The 17,883-nt window shown below is 40.4% G+C and overlaps 1 protein-coding gene across 3 annotated transcripts; it reads left to right on the forward strand.

Moving 5' to 3' along the window:
- The first annotated feature begins 11,567 nt into the window (after nucleotides 1–11,567).
- Nucleotides 11,568–17,449, forward strand: LOC112173666 (V-type proton ATPase subunit a3). 3 transcript variants are annotated; one of them, XM_024311349.2, is made up of 18 exons: nucleotides 11,568–11,912; nucleotides 12,003–12,047; nucleotides 12,246–12,371; nucleotides 12,454–12,561; nucleotides 12,742–12,852; nucleotides 12,948–13,121; nucleotides 13,483–13,620; nucleotides 14,279–14,386; nucleotides 14,546–14,653; nucleotides 14,791–14,939; nucleotides 15,037–15,190; nucleotides 15,290–15,450; nucleotides 15,540–15,746; nucleotides 16,002–16,185; nucleotides 16,279–16,362; nucleotides 16,501–16,700; nucleotides 16,866–16,925; nucleotides 17,027–17,449. In XM_024311349.2, the coding sequence occupies exons 1-18, from the start codon at nucleotides 11,772–11,774 to the stop codon at nucleotides 17,232–17,234; spliced, it is 2,466 nt and encodes an 821-aa protein (XP_024167117.1). In that variant the 5' UTR covers nucleotides 11,568–11,771; the 3' UTR covers nucleotides 17,235–17,449. The 3 variants fall into 3 exon arrangements, with proteins under 3 accessions (XP_024167117.1, XP_040364984.1, XP_040364985.1); XM_040509050.1 differs by lacking the exon at nucleotides 14,279–14,386; XM_040509051.1 differs by lacking the exon at nucleotides 11,568–11,912 and having other exon boundaries at nucleotides 12,044–12,167.
- Nucleotides 17,450–17,883: the final 434 nt, after the last annotated feature.

The following is a 17,883-nucleotide window of genomic DNA, read 5'->3' on the forward strand; positions in this document are numbered from 1 at the left end:
ATTTGACCTCCCTTCAATTTTTTCTCCTCAAACTCTCAAAATTACCCTTCAATTTTTCTTCAAAATTACCTTTCAATTTTTCTTTTCTTAAGAATAATAAATTAAGAAAAAAAAACAAAGGTTAACTTAAACCTGCCACTATCGGTTCCATCCAACTTAAAACTTTTCCAATACAATTGTATGCTCAAACATGTTGCTAATCAATGAATTGACTATAGTTAAGTTCTTCACATATTGGTATTTATCATCTTGGATTATAAAAAATTGCTATGTATCATCAAAAGATAATCAATGGATTTCATTTTTGTGAAAGAAAAATCTAGGGTTTTTGTCCATTTACCCCATTTTTAGATATTTTTTTCCCACTTACCCTATTAAGTTTTTATAATCCCCTCTTACCTAAAACACTCTAAGGAGGTCTTCCCTAATACCCCATTAAGATTTTTTTTTTCTTAAATAATTTTTAAAATACCATTTTACCCTCACCCCTTTGAAACTTAGAGAGAGAGAGAGAGAGAGAGAATGGAAGAGAGAGAAACCATAGGAGACTTTACCGGAGCCCTGTCATCGGCCACCAGAATCCGGCCAACTTTCGCCGAATTTCAGTCACCAGCCGTCTATTGCCCCCCAATAGACGACTATCAGTCATGTATTGCCTCTCAATAGAAGCCTATTGCCCCCCAATAGACGTCTATTGGGAGGCAATAGAGGTTTATGAAACCTCGCTAAAAAATTTTATATGTTTTCAAGGTAGCTTTTTCCTCTCCGAAACTAACCATTTTTCTTGTTCTCTTTCAGGATGAGTAACGTGAGCAAATTGGACTTTGCTCCATTGGGAACAACTGGCTCTGAATATCACAAGTGAGTTCGTGATATCCGCTAGCATCTCAAGGCCGATGGAATCCTAGATACTATTCTCGAGCCTAATCAGGACGTGCTAACTGTTGAGCAAGCTCAAGCTTTGGAAGCAAATAGAGCAGCCTTAGAGGCAAATAAGGCGAAAGCCATCATCTGAATGACTTGTCATATGGATGATTTGCTCTAGTACGAGTGTATGAATGAAGAAGATCCCAGAAGGCCGTGGGTCTCACTCGAAGAAAGATTTGGCAACGTCCATGACTCCCTGCTTCCTGACCTAGAAGTGAGAAGGCCGTGGATTTCAAGTCAGTTCTTGACTACAACTCGGAAGCACTTCGCATTAAATCCTTAATGGAATTATGTGGTAAAGAGATCACAAATGCGATGTTGATTGAGAAGACTCTCTCTACCTTCCTCGTCTCAGCATTGATGGTTGCTAAGAACTATCGAATTGTTGTTACTGCAGGACGAATCACAAGGTTTCATGAGCTCATTGGAGCTATGAATGTCGCTGAAAAGCATGACAACATCCTTATGAAGAACTATAATTCGAGATCCGTGGAAATAGAGCATATTCCGGAATCCAATTATAGTCACGCCCCTTAGAGAAGGCGCCAAGATCAAAACCCTAACCTTAGGAATACTTCTGGACTTTCTGGTCCATATAATCGCTCTACTTGGGAAGGTAATAGCCAAAATAGGCGAACACGGAACTGAAGAGGTCAACGTGGAAAGAGAGAGGGAGGCAACGCCTCTGGCCATGTTGGTGGCGCCACCAACACTAAGAGCCATTTAAATGACGCTTTCAAAGCGCCTCAATCAATGGAGTTTGAGTAAAGAGATGTATGTTCTCGATTTGGAGTGTCTGATCATTGGGCACACATTTGTAGAGCTCGTGAAGAAATTATCACCGCCTACAAAGCATATTGTGAAGCAAGAGAAGCTTGCAATGTGGAATAAGAAGATCAAAAAGATGATCTAGAGTGAAGGGTTGAAGACTACAAATCTAGCTGGGATCAATAGATCGCCAATTCTGTCTAAGTCTTTATTTTTCCAAGAGATGTAATAGGCAATTGCCATATATTTTTGGAGTAAATGCCAATGGTTTGGTCTTTCTTCAAAGTAGGCTTACCCAAAGTAAGTGTGATGTCTTGGAAGGTTCTGAGATTAGTGGTACTTAAGCGAGCCTTGCTCCACCGACATCTCTCTACTCACCTGGTCACATTTATTTTGGAATTACCGAAAGAAGTTAGGCGACTACCATTGTTTTGCATTAGCTAGCATTTTGGATTAGATTTTCTTTGGTCAAAGAGACAATGATGTAACTCCATTGGCTTATGAATAAAATTTTGAGTTCTTTTCATTATGACTCCATTTTGATTCTGAGCATATGACTTTGTGACTACGATGGCTGGGCCATCAGTATTAATTCAAGGATATGGAATAGCCCAAGTTCCACTTGCCAAATGGCACCTTAATTACTGTCACAAAAACTCTCTACGCTCCTAGGACCAATCGCACCTGTGAATAGCCAACGGATTTCATGCAAAAACGTATGTAGAGAACGGAAATGGGTTTTTTTGCAATACCTCTAATGATTGCGAACAAATGAGCATCTTAGAGAAGTTTATGTGTCTCTCTAGTGGACTCTATGTCACTATTCGAGCTATTAATCCAATAAAATTTATGAGAGAAGATCTCTTGGATATAGACACATATTGGCTTTGTCAAGACATGATAGATCATCCTAGTCATGATATGATGATCCGTCTACTAAAGACTTCACATGGACATCATTTCTTTCGAGCGAAATGAAGCATGAATCAAAAGTTGATTTCTGAACTAAGTGTGACCGACGCAGCTGCCTAGGGCACCGCCTCCGTCCATCACCAGCCTAGGGCTGGCGCAGTCCCTATCCATGACGCCATGGATGGTGTCCATCATGGTGATGGCGCCCTAGGTGATGTTGCAATCACCAACTTGCCTCAAATAGCATTTCAGACGCTCAGGCCTAACCAAAATTCTCATTGGTTGCTTCTAAAGCCTCTCACTCGTTTTACAAAGCCCGTTCCTTAGGGAAATTAGGACTGAGACCGTCCTATGCAAAGGATATGAAAATACTCATTATGTTCTTACATGGAACCCATGGGGATTCTATGGACTGATTCAACAAACTTGCGGACTTTTAAAATATCTCATGATGATTGGTTGACACGCAAACACGCTGGTTACGTGTTGTGCTATTGTCTACTTGTAATGTTGCTTATGCTACACTCCTAGCAAATATCATATGACAACGGGCTCACTCCCCAGATCATCCTATTCCGTCCATTAGACTTGACGATGCTAGAGAGTTTACATCGAAGATTTTCGATGGATATTGCAATGGGATTGATGTTGGACATCATATTCTCATGAACACACCTAAATGGTCTTGCGGAAACGACTACGATAGTAGTCCGGACTTTGGTAATGTGGATCAATCTCCTAATATCCGCTTGGGGTGATGCAATATCGCATGCAGCTATGCTAAATCATCTACGACCCACCGCCACTCAACCTACCTCTGCGTTATAGCTATTGACTGGGTACAAAAATCGTACTTATGCATATTTGAGTGTGCTATTTATATTCCAATTGCGCTGCCATAGCGCTCTATGATGGGTCCTCACAGACGAATGGGCAACTATGTTGGATTTGAGAATCCAACAATTGTCCGTCACTTCATGCCCTTGCTAGGCGATCTCCTTACCGCTAGATTTGCGGATGTCACTTTGATGAGACAGTCTTCTCATCTTTAGGGGGAGATAAGAACACAGATGTTTAGCAGGAACGACAGGAATTGTCGTGGTCTGTCCTCACTATGTCTCATCTCGATCCCTACTAAAGTGACGAGATCACAAATATGTTGCAAACATGCCTGCAAGGAAGGAAGTCCCTACAAGAGGACATAGCGCCACCCTACACGGAGGTAGGCATAACGCCAACGCCAAAGAGAGTGGCACTCTGGCGTTACACGCCATGGCCCCAGCTAGGATGCTTGAGAGGCCCGTGGGTTCAAAGGATGCTTTGACACACTCTAATCCTTTAATCATCGACACTCAAAATCCATCTCATGAGAATCTTCCGGGTTATGGTTATCGTTGGGGGACGCTTCAACATCAGAACCTATTCCTGAGAATATAAAGCTCTATGAAACTTACACTAGTCTACATGAGACGTGGGATAAAAACTCCATCATAATTGATGATGTAGTTGCGCATGAGTTTGTTGTGTCAGATGATATCGAACCACGCTCTGTTGATGAATGAATGCCAACGTAGAGAAATTTGGCCTAAATGGAAAGATGCGATCCAGGTTAAGTTGGATTCTCTAACGAAGAGGAAGGTTTTCGAGCCAGTGATGCCAACACCTCCTAACATAAAACCTATTGACTAATGGGTCTTCGTTAGAAAGCGTGATGAGAAAAAGAGATGGCAATCTTGCCTTATGGCGTAAGGCTTCTCACAAAACGCCCTGGAATCGACTACGATGAGACATATTCTCTCGTAATGGATAACATTGCACTCCACTACCCTGTCAGTTTGGTAGTTTCCAAAGAATTGAACATGCAGCTTACAAATGTGGTCACTACGTATCTATATGGGGATCTAGATATGAAATATACATGAAGGTTCATGGTGAACTTCATTTACCCAAGTCAAGTGGCTCTAGACCACGGAACGCGTTTACAATAAGGTTGAAACGCTCACTAAAGTGACTACTTGATTGAGAAGGGATATGCCCACGCTTTTCCATAATAAGTTTCGGATTCTATCGCGGTTCATGTTGAACATGATTTTCATTAGAAGCCCTTAAAGAGTTAAGGGAAACCGCTGAACACTTGAAATCTGAGTTTGAGATGAAGGATTTTGGGAGAACACGATTATGTCTCGGTTTGGAACTTGAGCATCGTGTTGATAGATGCTTAGGCATTTTGACAAGGTCAAACCTTCAAGCACCCCCATGATAGTTCGTAGTCTTGATCCTGAAAAGGATCATCTTCGTTCGAAGGATGATAATGAAGATGTGCTAAAGGCAGGAGTGCCCTACTTGAGTACAATAGGCGCATTATTGTACTTAGCTCAATGCACAAGATCGAACATCTCATTTGCCATGAACTTGTTAGCTAGATATAGCTCTGCGCCAACGTGACGCCATTGGATTGGTGTAAAAGATATCTTTCGATACTTAAGATGTATGATTGATATGAGCTTGTTCGATCCCTACAAAGAGATGATGGATTCGGACCCATCACACACCAGGAACGCTGCCAACACTGGCCTGCGTCACTATTCCCATCCCAAAACGATATGTGTTTTGGAAGGTTTTGCTGATGTTAGGTATCACTCTTACCCACACAAATGTCATTCCCAAAATGGCTAAGTGTTCACCATGGGTAAAGACCGTGATATCTTGGAGGTCTACAGAAATAGACCCTAGTCGCTATATCTTCGAACAATGCAAAGATTATTGCTCTTCACAAAGTGGTTCGTGAATGTATATGGATTGGATCCATAATTACGCATGTTAGAACAATTGTGGTTTGAAGTCTACCACAGATGAGCCTACGAGCATTTAAGATAATGCTGCTTGTTTTGAATAAAGAAGCAAATGCTACATCAAAAGCGACAACACCAAGCATAATCAACAACAACAGACTCTCCTAGGTTCGATCTGAGGACAGTGTGGCAGGCTTGCTCACTAAGTCATTGCCTAAATTCCACTTTCGAGAAACATGTTGGTAGCATCTTTTACGGAAGTTATCCGAACTCCCATGACCGTTGTCATCAGGGGGAGATGCAGACATCATGGGGAGATGTCTACATGTATGGTCTCGAAACTTGAAGGGTGTGTTGTGCTCTTTTTCCCCTTCGACCGAGGTTATTTTTGTCCCACAAGGTTTTTGTTACTCGTTAAGGTTTTTAATAAGGCAACGAGAGGAGCACCACGTTTGGGCGACACAAGGGAGAGTGTTCAAGTAAATCCAAAATATGTATCTGGCCCAAACTAGAGGTTACTTGCTCTAGTTGAAATAGAGTTTATACTAGAGATATTCTCGGATACTCTTAGGAGATATCTAATCAATGTACGATTATGTTTTCATATACAATTCTATCTTTATGCTTGTAATCCTCTAGGGGAATACGATAAGGAGATCCCCTATCCCCATATCTTTTTCTCTTTGTTTCGGAAGGGTTATCTGGTCTTTTACACAATGAGGATAGGTTGGCGTTGATCAATGGTGTGAAAGTGGCGCCTACGGCACCTCCCATTTCCCACCTGTTATTTGCTGATGACAGCCTCCTTTTTGTTAATGCATCAGTCCAAAAATGTGTTGCTTTGAAACAATGTTTGCTTCTGTATGAAAGTGCAGCAGGTCAACGTATTAATTTCCAGAAGTCAGCATTATCCTTTGGACCCAATGTATCTGAACAGGTACAGAATGATGTGAGGGCTATTCTTGATGTACCGGTTGTTGATTTCCATGAGAAGTACTTGGGATTGCCGACAACAATTGGGAAGAATAAAAAAGAGGTCTTCAAAAAACTGAATGAAAGATTGGATGTACATCTTCAAGGCTGGCAAGGGAAGTTTCTCTCCAAAGCGGGTAAGCTTGTGTTAGTGAAAGCTGTTGCTCAAGCTATTCCCACTTATTCAATGAGTGTTTTCCAGTTGCCTATTGGGGTGTGCAAAAAATTCCAATCAAAGGTTTGCAAATTTTGGTGGGGGAAGGGAGGAGACACGAGGGGTATTCATTGGTGTAATTGGGACAAACTATGTAAAAGGAAGGAAGATGGGGGCCTTGGATTTCGAGACCTGCGAGCTTTTAATCAAGCTATGTTGGCGAAGACGATTTGGAGGATCTTTTGGGGCAGAACGTCGTTAGTAAGTTCACTCCTTCAAGCCAAATATTTTCCAGGAACGTGTTTTTTGAATGCAACATTAGGGCGTACACCCTCTGCTATTTGGAGGGGTTTCATGTGGGGAAAACAAGTATTGGATGGAGGGACAAGGTGGAGGATCGGCGATGGGAGGAGAGTAAGTATTCGTTCTGATCGATGGATTCCTAGCCCGGTAAGTTTTAAAGCTGTGAGTCCGCTTCAAGTACCCGCACTGTAACGTCCCGTATCTTAATTTACCTGTTGACTAGTCATTTGGACGGTAAACAACAATTACTTTCACTTTTACTGTCGTTTCGATACTTTTAGTGGCCCTAAATTGTTGACTTTTTGTTCGGGTCAAAATTTGAGAAAATGTTCTTCATGAAAGTTGTAGAGGACGTTAAACCGAGCGCGTGGATATCTAGTACGTAAAAATCGGAGTTCGTATGCGAAAGTTATAAGTGAAAATGTGAATGTTACTGTTCATGGTAACTTTCTATATATATAGAAAGTTACTGTGGTAGATTTCCATTTCCGGAAATCTACCTTCTCTCTCCTCTCAGCCAAACTCTCTTCTTTCCCTTTCGGGTCCTTCTTCCACCCTTCGATTCCGGGCATTCCGGCCACCAACCGGCGTGCAGCCGGCCACCACAAGAGCTCCTCCCTCCCCTCTGCACCCTAGTAGCCTTAGGTTGTGGCGATTTGGCCGAGAAACCTTGAATCGAAGCAAAGTTCCTCATAGGTGCAGTTTGGCTTTTTCAGGCAAATCTTCCATTTCCGGCCGTTTCCGACCACCAAATTGGGACCGTAGGAGCGCCTTGAGCCGGCGAACGTTTCCCCTAAGGCCTCTTGCTCCGATTTGCATCGTGGAGGTCGAATCGACGAAGAACATCCTAGGGTCCGAAGCTTGATTTCTGGGTTTTCTTCATCGACTTAATCCGAGCTCTTAAAGGTAAAATTGGGACTTGTTGCAGTTGACAAGTTTGTTGGATTTGTTGTTTTGCAGCTACTGTCAATTTTTGGTGGCCATCGGAGGTGGTGGCCTCCGGCGCGTAAGTCCCACGCGCAGCCACTGTGGGTGGCGCGTGGAGGCGTGTTGGGCTGTGTTGTAATTCCAGTTTTTAGCCCATTAAATCCTATAAATATTGTGGAGCTTGTATATGAAATTTGGTGAATTTTGGAGAAGCTTGGAATTAATTATGAATTTTTGAAGTTTAGGGTTTCGATTATCGAATTACGAGAATCCGGCCGTCGGATATCTCTCGGGTCTGCCTTGGAACCTTTAAATTAACGTATTGGTATTAGTGGTATAATTTGGGTTGCATCCGAGGAGAAGTGGAGATGTAATTATGAGGAATTGATTTTAGGAATCGTATTAATTTGTTGAATAACTATTCACGGAATATAATTGTGTACAGGACGACGTACCGAGCTATTGCTCGATGACGGAAAACGAATGCGTGATCGTCGGAATAGTACTGTGAGTGGACTTTTATTTTTTTAAATATTGATGCATGCATTTATTTTCTTAAATAATGCTCTAGTTTTAATCATATTACTTATTGAGCAAATGATTTGATTTTCGGAAATTCGATCTCGGTTTATCTCGTGGATTTGCTCTCGATAATGAGTTTCAAAGGTTGATTATGATTTATAATATTATTTGACAAATTGGTTATTTCCGAGGTAATTTTCCGGAATTAAGTATATTTCTAATTGCCGATTTAAGTTCCTGGAAGATTCTCGAGATGAGTTTCGATGGAGTTGGATTTTCTCATTTATTTATTGACTGTCGGTTTTGGCATCGGGAGTGCCTAATTAAGGATTTTGGATTTGGTTGGTTTCTTGGAGATTTTGAGAGATTTTTGGAAATGGGATTTGCTTATACTAATTTCCGGTTTCGGTTACGGATTTGAGAATATTTTGGGCGTGTGGGACACGCCGTCGATTTATTCTATTTCTCACTTATTTATTTTGAGATTGAGAGTAGTCTTGGCGTGCGGGGTCACGTCGTTCAATACATGGTTTCTATCTCGTGAGAAATGTGGGGAAGCTACATGGATTTACTGGTTTTCGATGATTTTTCCTCACCATACGCGGGTCATGTGATTTGGTCTCCTCCTCACAGACTTTGTGTTTGTGAGTGGTAGTTGAGGTAGCTTATTCTCCTCCTCACTTACTTTGTGTATGTGAGTGGCAGTCGAAGTGATTTATTCTCCTCCTCTCGTGGGTGGCAGTCGAGGTCATATTCTCCTCCTCACACAATCTATGTGTGAGTGGAAGTTGAGGTTATTAGTTCTCCTCCTCGCACAATCTATGTGTGAGTGGCAGTCGAGGGTAGGTAGAGCCTGGGAGGCTCCATTACCCGTATGGTGATATTTCTTCCCCATATCCTATCATTACTTGACTAGCGGGGCCTAGTCTGATTTCCGTTTAACCAGCGGGGCTGGTCTTATTCTGTTGAGTATCGGAGTTTCCATCCTTCCTTTCAGTTGTTTGGGACTAGCGGGGCTAGTCGGATTTCTTGAGCGGAACTCCTTTTGTTTCGTTTTCCTAAATCAGTGCATGCATCGGAAGATTTTTTAATAAATTAAATGTGGGAAAGTATAAAATCTCTTTTGTTTAAAATTGCTTATTTTGTCCACTCACACTAACGTGTTTTCAATACTTTCCCCTGGGCCCTTCGGTTTCAAATGCCCAGTTTGCAGGCGAATTAGTGAGGTCGGGCGTACACAGAGTTGAGGCATAGTCAACAGCATGGCTTCCGCGTTTGCCTTTGAGTTAGGTTGTCCTTATTTACCTTTCTATTTGAATTGCTCTGATTACCTATGGGATTTATGTCTTTCAAGTTGAGGTTTGTGTTTTGTGAATTGGAGATTGATGTTGAGTTGGGGAGCAGGGTGGCTCCAGAAGTATAAGGATGATTTGATTTAGAAGTGTAAATGCTTTCTACAGGTTTTGGGTAGCCCATTTTAGGAGAAGTTCCGCTAAATTTTTGGTAGAATTTCTTCTAAGGTGGGCCCCGCAAGGCCACTTAGGATTTCAGGGTGAAATCCGGGGCAGGTCCTGTCACGCACAGCAAAAAGTTGAGTCCCTCTTCACAGCGTCGGGTGCATGGAATGTCCCCTTGATTAAAGAGGCCTTTTTGTCACATGAAGCTGATATGATACTGAGCTTGCCACTAGGTTTGAGAAACATTCCCGACAAACTTGTTTGGCATTATACCAAGAATGGGGTGTATAGTGTGAAATATGGCTACTGGGTGGCCAAGGAGTTGCAAGATCGACAAAAGGGATCTGTCGCTAGTTCCAGCTCTAATAGGAGTAAGGAGGTGTGGGGGAGAATTTGGAGTAGTAATATTCTACCCAAGGTTAGGGTTTTCATGTGGAGAGCACTGCATGGCTTTCTACCATGTGCTATAAATCTACAACACAAACGAATTATTGATGATCCAAGATGCTGGCAATGTGGTGATCCACGGGAATCAGTAATACATGCGTTGTGGGACTGCCCGAAGGCAAAGCAAGTTTGGAAGAAGACTTTCTTGAATGGGGTTTGTAAAGTTTGGCAGGAACCATCTTTCTTCGACCTTGTGCATCATGTACTATCTACTGCAATTGAGGATGAGTTTAATCACTTTTGCTCCATTGCATGGTGGATCTGGAAAAACATAAATCTCCACAGGCATGGTGAGAAGATTCTAGAACCCTCTGAGATGGTGAGTTCTGTCAGTGAGTGGTTGCAGCAATATATAAAGGTCACGCATTCCAAGCATGATGCAATCTGTAATGGAGAGCAGGTTGGCAATGTCTCCAACCGGATTGAATGGACCCCCCCCTGTAATGGGCCACCTCAAACTCAATTTCAACGGTGCATGCGACTTGAAGAATGGAATTAGAGGTATGGGAGTAATTTTCAGAGACTATAGAGGAATTATGAGAGGTGCACTGGCTGTCCCACAGGTTGGCCACCTCCCCCGAAGATCAATTGAAGCATTGGCATTATTGCATGGCCTTAGATTCGCAGCCCATGTTGGTTTCGCTCACATTGAAATCGAAGGTGATGCACTCTCAGTTATCAATAGCCAACATGATAGTTCGGAGGATTTGAGTTTTGAAGGTCATTTAATTGATGAAGTTAAGTCTTTAATTCAGTCTTTTCATTTTTGTAGTTGCCATTTTGTGAAACGGGAGGGGAACAAGGTTGCTCACCGGTTAGCAAAAGAGGCTTTAAAACTTAGTCAACCGTTACTTTGTTTGGAGTAGGGGCCTATTTGGCTCCATCAGTCTGTCAGTATGGATTTCCAGTGTGAAGTCTAGTTGGGTCGATTGTCCTGCGATAATATCCAAGTTGGTGCTCTTGCGGACTTTTGCTCCACAACTCATTGTAATTCATTCATTGTTAATGAAGTTCCTATTTGATCAAAATAGACTCCTATTATCAATTAAAGTACGACTTAATTCTTTCCTAATTCAGTTTTCCTTCAACTAAGATCTTTTATTTTATTACAAGAATGACTAAAAATTCGAAAAAAGGGAAGAAGAAGACATCTTTACGTATGATCATCCCCGCATTAAGATCGAGATGAACATGTTTTTCCAACTATTTTAATGGTGACTTTGACAATCTTCGAACCACAAGCGAAGTCCGCTTCACCCTTGAAGAGTCGGTGCAGAGGGGCAGTTACGTCATTCACACATTTGATGTTACCGTATCAGAAAACGCCACGTACCGTAGAAAATAAAGTTAAAAAGGTGAAAAATAAGGAAGAGCTCCATGAAAATGGTAGGCGTCTGGTAAACGCTACAGGAATAAATAAAAAAAGAAAAATGCAGGAAAAAATGGAGCCGCCCCAGAATCAGATTGTGATCTGGGTAAAGAATGAGGGGCGCTTGAAATAGAAAGAATAACATTCTATATTGGAAGCTGTTGTAGATCTTTTGTGTGTTTGTAAATCGGAAACAAAAAAAAAAAAAAATTGAGTGAAAAATGGTGACGGAGGATTGTTGGCCAACAATGGATCTACTGCGGTCGGAGCCAATGCAATTGGTGCACCTCATCATTCCGATCGAATCGTCTCGCCGCGCCATCTCCTACCTCGGCGACCTTGGCCTTTTTCAATTCAAAGATGTTAGTCCCTCTCTCTCTCTCTCTCTCTCATTACTACACATTTCAACTTTATGCTGTAAATTCATGTCTGCATTTCTATGTTATTTGAAGCTCAATGCGGAGAAGAGTCCTTTCCAGAGAACATATGCCGCTCAGGTACATTCATCTCCTATATAAAAAGCTTAATCAATATGGCAATTTCATGTCTATATTAGAAGATGTTCTACAACACGAGGTTCGCAATCTGTGCGCAATTGCCTTGGTTTTGGTGATTTTGTAAGTAGTTGGCGAGAAAGTTTGGTACATTGTGAAATCGTTGGGTTGAATATGAGATTGATGTGTGTGCTTGTGTAGATCAAACGATGTGGGGAAATGGCTCGAAGGTTACGTTTCTTCAGAGATCAGATGAACAAGGCTGGTTTGTCACATTCAACAATGTCTACAATGAGCGATGATGATAATGATCTTGATCGCTTGGAGGTAGTTTGAGAAGTTGAGTTGCTGTTTTGAGTTTTTGAGACTATTGTATTGATCAACTTCTCTTTTGGGGGAGTGTGGCCAGGTTAAACTCACTGAACTTGAAGCTGATCTATTAGAAATGAATTCAAACAATGAACAATTACAACGCACTTATAGTGAGCTATTAGAATACAAGCTTGTACTGCAGAAGGTACGACTTCTTTTCTAACTGCTATTGCACTGACTTATATAAGATCATTGTTTGAATTTAGGTTCATGTGATACTGAGAACCACTATGCCTCAACCATCATCACATTATTTCTGATAGCTAATCTATTCTGGAACTGAGATATTTCTTATTACATGGCTAAACCCTTTTACTCTTTTCAGGCTGGCGGGTTTTTTTGTTCAGCTCAAAGTAGTGCCACAGCTCAGCAAAGAGAAATTGAAGTGCAGCCCCTGGGTGAAAGATCCATTGACAGTCCATTATTACTCGAACAAGTGCAGCTTTGCACTTTTCTATTTCGTTTTTTTCGTTTGTGCTAAATTCTTATTCCTTTGCCCTTTAATGATGCTTAGTGTTTTATCTGCTGTAGGAAATGACAACAGATCCATCGAAGCATGTAAAGCTTGGGTCCGTGAGTGGTCTTGTTCCAAGAGAAAAGTCTTTGGCATTCGAAAGGATTTTATTTCGTGCCACCAGGGGTAATGTATTTCTGAAGCAAGCTGTGGTCAATGGCCCTGTTGTTGATCCTGTGTCAGGAGAGAAGGTGAATACTCAATTGTCATTTCAATGTTCAAGATATAGGTTTAGTTATGGTGGTGTGACAATGCATGGTGATTTACATGCATGTTTATCTTTTTTTTGTTCTTAAATTTTACTTCCACTCAAAGTTCTATTTTCGAGTAGATATGTTCCTCTTATGTATGTATAAGCCTTACTCAGACTGAACTTGATGGTTTACTTCCTGCATGCTATATATATATATATATGTATGAAAAATTTCTCATGGTGTTTTTGTACATATATATATATACGTTCTAGATTTCACTCTCTTCCCACAGGATGGTTAATCTATCACAAGTTCTTCCCTGTTTCTTTGGCGAAATTGATAAACTATTGTTTTACAGGTTGAGAAAAACGTATTTATCATCTTCTATTCTGGCGAAAGGGCAAAGAATAAAATTCTGAAAATATGTGAGGCTTTTAGAGCAAACCGTTACCCATTTACAGATGACTTGGGAAAACAATTTCAGATGATTACAGAGGTAGCCGGTGTTCTTTTCAGTAATCTTTTTCTTTGTGTATACCAAGAGCTTTAGGATACTACAAATGTTTATATCAACTTTTTCCTTGTGTGTGTATTTGAGAAAACAGAGATGATGACCTTTCCTTTTCCAATTTATTGTTGTTAAGCTTTTGATTATTGTCAGGAGTTCTGATCCAGTAGCTATGGTCTGTTCACAAGTTGCATTTAGAATTGTCCTGCAACTGACATGTCATTGGATGGTCTCATTTTCCCTCTAATACCAGCATAATAAGTAAATTTTTTATTGCTTAAACTGCATCAATTATCAATCGCAGACATGGTCTGGTTCGATATCTGGGTAGTATATGAAAATGGGCTTGTGTCTGTGCGTTAATGTATTTCTAGGTAAGTTTTTTACTATAGGGTTTAGTCTGTAAATCTGAATCTAAAATCAACAAAATCTCAAACATTTTGAGCTCATAAGAGATAATAGTAGCGTTTTGGCTGAAATAGCTTGAAGCACAGTCATGCAGAGAAATAGCGTTCTGAGGTTGGTAAATTTGCTAGAATAAACCATCACTCTGTAACAGTAATACACTCTGTTTAGTCTATATGTGGATACAACATTAAGAGCAGTCACTGTACAATCCAAATGCTATAACCACTTTAATTTCTAGGTGTCTGCAAAACTTTCAGAGCTGAAGTCTACCATAGATGCTGGACTATTGCACCGGAACAGTTTATTACAGACAATTGGCCATCAATATGAGCAATGGAACCTTCTGGTTTGTTGAGTTCTTTTTTATTTTCCAATACTCATGCATCTAGTGTTTCTCTCTTCACTGTCTGAATTTGTAGACTGATGCGTATCCTGTCGTGAATTTGGTCATAATCACCGAGTATAATTTTTGTGCACTATGTGTTATTTCTCAATTACTTGATAGGTAAAGAAGGAAAAATCCATCTACCACACCTTAAACATGCTCAGCATTGATGTGACAAAGATGTGTCTTGTTGCAGAAGGTTGGTGTCCTGTATCCGCATCAATTCAGGTCTGCTCATTTATCCTGTAAGAGTTTCCTGGTGAAACACAGAACATTATATTCATTAATAAAAATTTGAATTGAAGTATTGCCAAGTGCAATGCATTTTGAAGAAATATTTATTAATGCAAGTCTGAAATTTACAGATCCAAAACGCATTGCAGCAGGCAACCTTTGATACCAACTGTCAAGTTGGGGCCATATTCCAGGTTTTGCAGACAAAGGAATCGCCACCAACATATTTCCGTACAAACAAATTTACTTCTGCTTTTCAAGAAATTGTTGACGCATATGGGTAAGTCAGTTTTGTAGGTTATGTCTCTACAAGATGTAGGACACACGAAGGTTGTATCATTTCATGGAAGAATTTGATTAAAATACTATCATCACAGGGTTGCCAAGTATCAGGAGGCTAATCCTGGTGTATACACCATTGTCACTTTCCCTTTCCTTTTCGCTGTGATGTTTGGAGATTGGGGGCATGGTATTTGCTTGTTGCTGGCAACACTATATTTCATCATCAGGGAGAGGAAGTTTTCTAGTCAGGTAATGGTGCATGGCTTTCTGACAGAAGATTGTCGACTCTTTCCTTTAATTATTGCTGTGTTCTACAACTTCTACTTACTTAGATTTGTTGACAAACAGAAACTTGGGGACATTATTGAAATGACGTTTGGTGGCCGTTATGTTATTTTTATGATGGCGCTGTTCTCAATTTACACAGGATTGATATATAATGAATTCTTTTCAGTCCCATTTGAAATATTTGGGCCTTCTGCCTATGGGTGCCGTGACCCATCCTGCAGGTACACAATCTTTCTGAGATACTTGAACATATTTTTGGTATACCATTCCCATTTGAGTTGATTATACTAGTTTCTCTGTTTTATTGCAGGGATGCCACTACAGCAGGTTTGACTAAGGTGCGTGACACCTATCCATTTGGTGTGGATCCTAAATGGCACGGTTCCAGGTCTGAATTACCCTTTCTTAACTCGTTGAAAATGAAGATGTCAATCCTACTTGGAGTAGCCCAGATGAATCTTGGAATTGTATTAAGTTACTTCAATGCAAAATATTTTGCGGATAAGCTGAATATCTGGTAAGCTATATTGCTTAACTTGATTATGCATGTGTATGTGGTACTTAGTAGAATAGTTAGCCGAATGATCCTATCTTCAAGAAAGTTGAGATTTTGAATATGGACGTCCAACATTTGTTTGCAAATGGATGTGCACTACTCCCTTTTCCTCTTGTTTTCAGTCTTCCAAATTTCTGACTACTTCATGTTTAAGTGTTGTAAGTTGGTTTCTAAATGTTAACTATGAAGTGATTATAACTAACCATGTTTCTGTAGGTACCAATTTGTTCCTCAGATGATATTTCTAAACAGTCTGTTTGGCTACCTTTCACTCCTCATTATTGTGAAATGGTGCACTGGTTCAAAAGCTGATTTGTATCATGTAATGATATACATGTTCCTGAGTCCTTTCGAAGATCTGGGTGAAAATCAGCTCTTTTGGGGGCAAGGATTCCTTCAGGTTTTATTCTCTTTTCTTGGATTGTGCCAAAATTTTCAAAACAGTATGATATAATGGTGCTTATCTTAAAAGTTCCCTGTTTCTAATCACCAGGTTCTATTATTACTATCCGCTCTTGTTGCTGTGCCATGGATGCTGTTTCCGAAGCCTTATTTCTTGAAAAAGCAGCATGAGGAGGTAGGTACGCTTGAAACTATAATGTTTTCAATCTAGTCTAAGATATGGTTCTTGCTCCTAAAATCCCTCATTTATGCATTGGAATTCCCTTTTCTTTACATCCTATCATTGCAATCTCTTGATACCCTGTTTCGTCAGAGGCACCAAGGTCAATCATACGCGTTGCTTCTGACTGGGGAGGACCCTCTTGAAGATGACCAGGAAGACAACCACAATTCAAAAGGTCATGAGGAATTTGAATTCAGCGAGATCTTTGTACACCAACTCATACATACCATAGAGTTTGTGCTTGGAGCAGTGTCCAATACAGCTTCATATCTACGTTTATGGGCACTCAGGTGGGTGGCTAAAAACTTAAAATCCATTTCATAACATCCAAGCTTAATTGGGCATCTTAACCTTCCTGAACCTGTGTAACTGCACATCTCCAACAGTTGTTGATACTTTCAGTTTTCAATATTAGATGATGATCCTCTTGCTTGTCCTTTCTTTGCTGTGTTCAGCTTAGCACATTCAGAGTTGTCCAGTGTATTTTACGACAAGGTTCTGCTTCTAGCATGGGGGTAAGTTCTTTGTTTCACTCGTGTCATTGCTTCTGTTACAGAACCTTGAGATCTCGAAAGATCCAAGTAATTTATGATTCTCATGGGAATTACTACTGCAGGTTCAACAATGTCATTATTCTAATTATTGGCATAATCGTTTTTATAAGTGCAACTGTTGGAGTGCTACTAGTGATGGAGACCTTAAGTGCATTCTTGCATGCCTTGAGGCTTCACTGGGTGGAGTTTCAGAACAAGTTTTACGAGGGCGCTGGTTACAAATTCTGCCCGTTTTCATTTGCATTACTCAGTAGTAAGGATGAAGATTGAAACACTGCAGTTTTTGATTTGCGCAATTCTATAAATCAAGCTGTAAAATAGAAATGTATTGATGCGATTCATTATACACAGATATATACTATGTACTGTAATACGAACTGATAGAATGTATTCCTTCCACGATGTGGAGTTTTTGAGATTGAAAGAGGAAAGATGCAATACTAATGAATTTTGGGTGAGTGGGCCTTGGGCCTACTACTATACTACATTTAGGTCCAGACTTGAGGCCCATTGATATGGTATGTATCGTCTTTGTCAACAATTGATTAGACGTTTGAAAGAACTTTTCCTTGGAGGTTTGAACTTTGAACAACGTTAACAAACGTGCAAAATTCTTAAATGAGAGTACAGCTACTTGGTGCAGCTACACGAGCCCATGCTTCAATGCATTCGATGAAAAACCCGGGGAATATTAAACCTGCTAATTAACCAAAAGAACAATGATCGACATCCCTAGCTTTGACCATTGGATTTTATCTCTTCATATATTAATTAATGAACTCGATCTACATTTTCGAAAATTGTACAGTGCTTCAGAGTAATTAAATTTTAAAGTCTGAAGTTGCAAAATTACTTATTGATATACAATCACACAATGTACTAATTCAATAGAGGCTTCGAAATTTTAATAGTCGGGAAC

The sequence above is a fragment of the Rosa chinensis genome, chromosome 6 (genome assembly GCF_002994745.2).
Source record: "Rosa chinensis cultivar Old Blush chromosome 6, RchiOBHm-V2, whole genome shotgun sequence".
Classification (NCBI taxonomy): Eukaryota; Viridiplantae; Streptophyta; class Magnoliopsida; order Rosales; family Rosaceae; genus Rosa; species Rosa chinensis.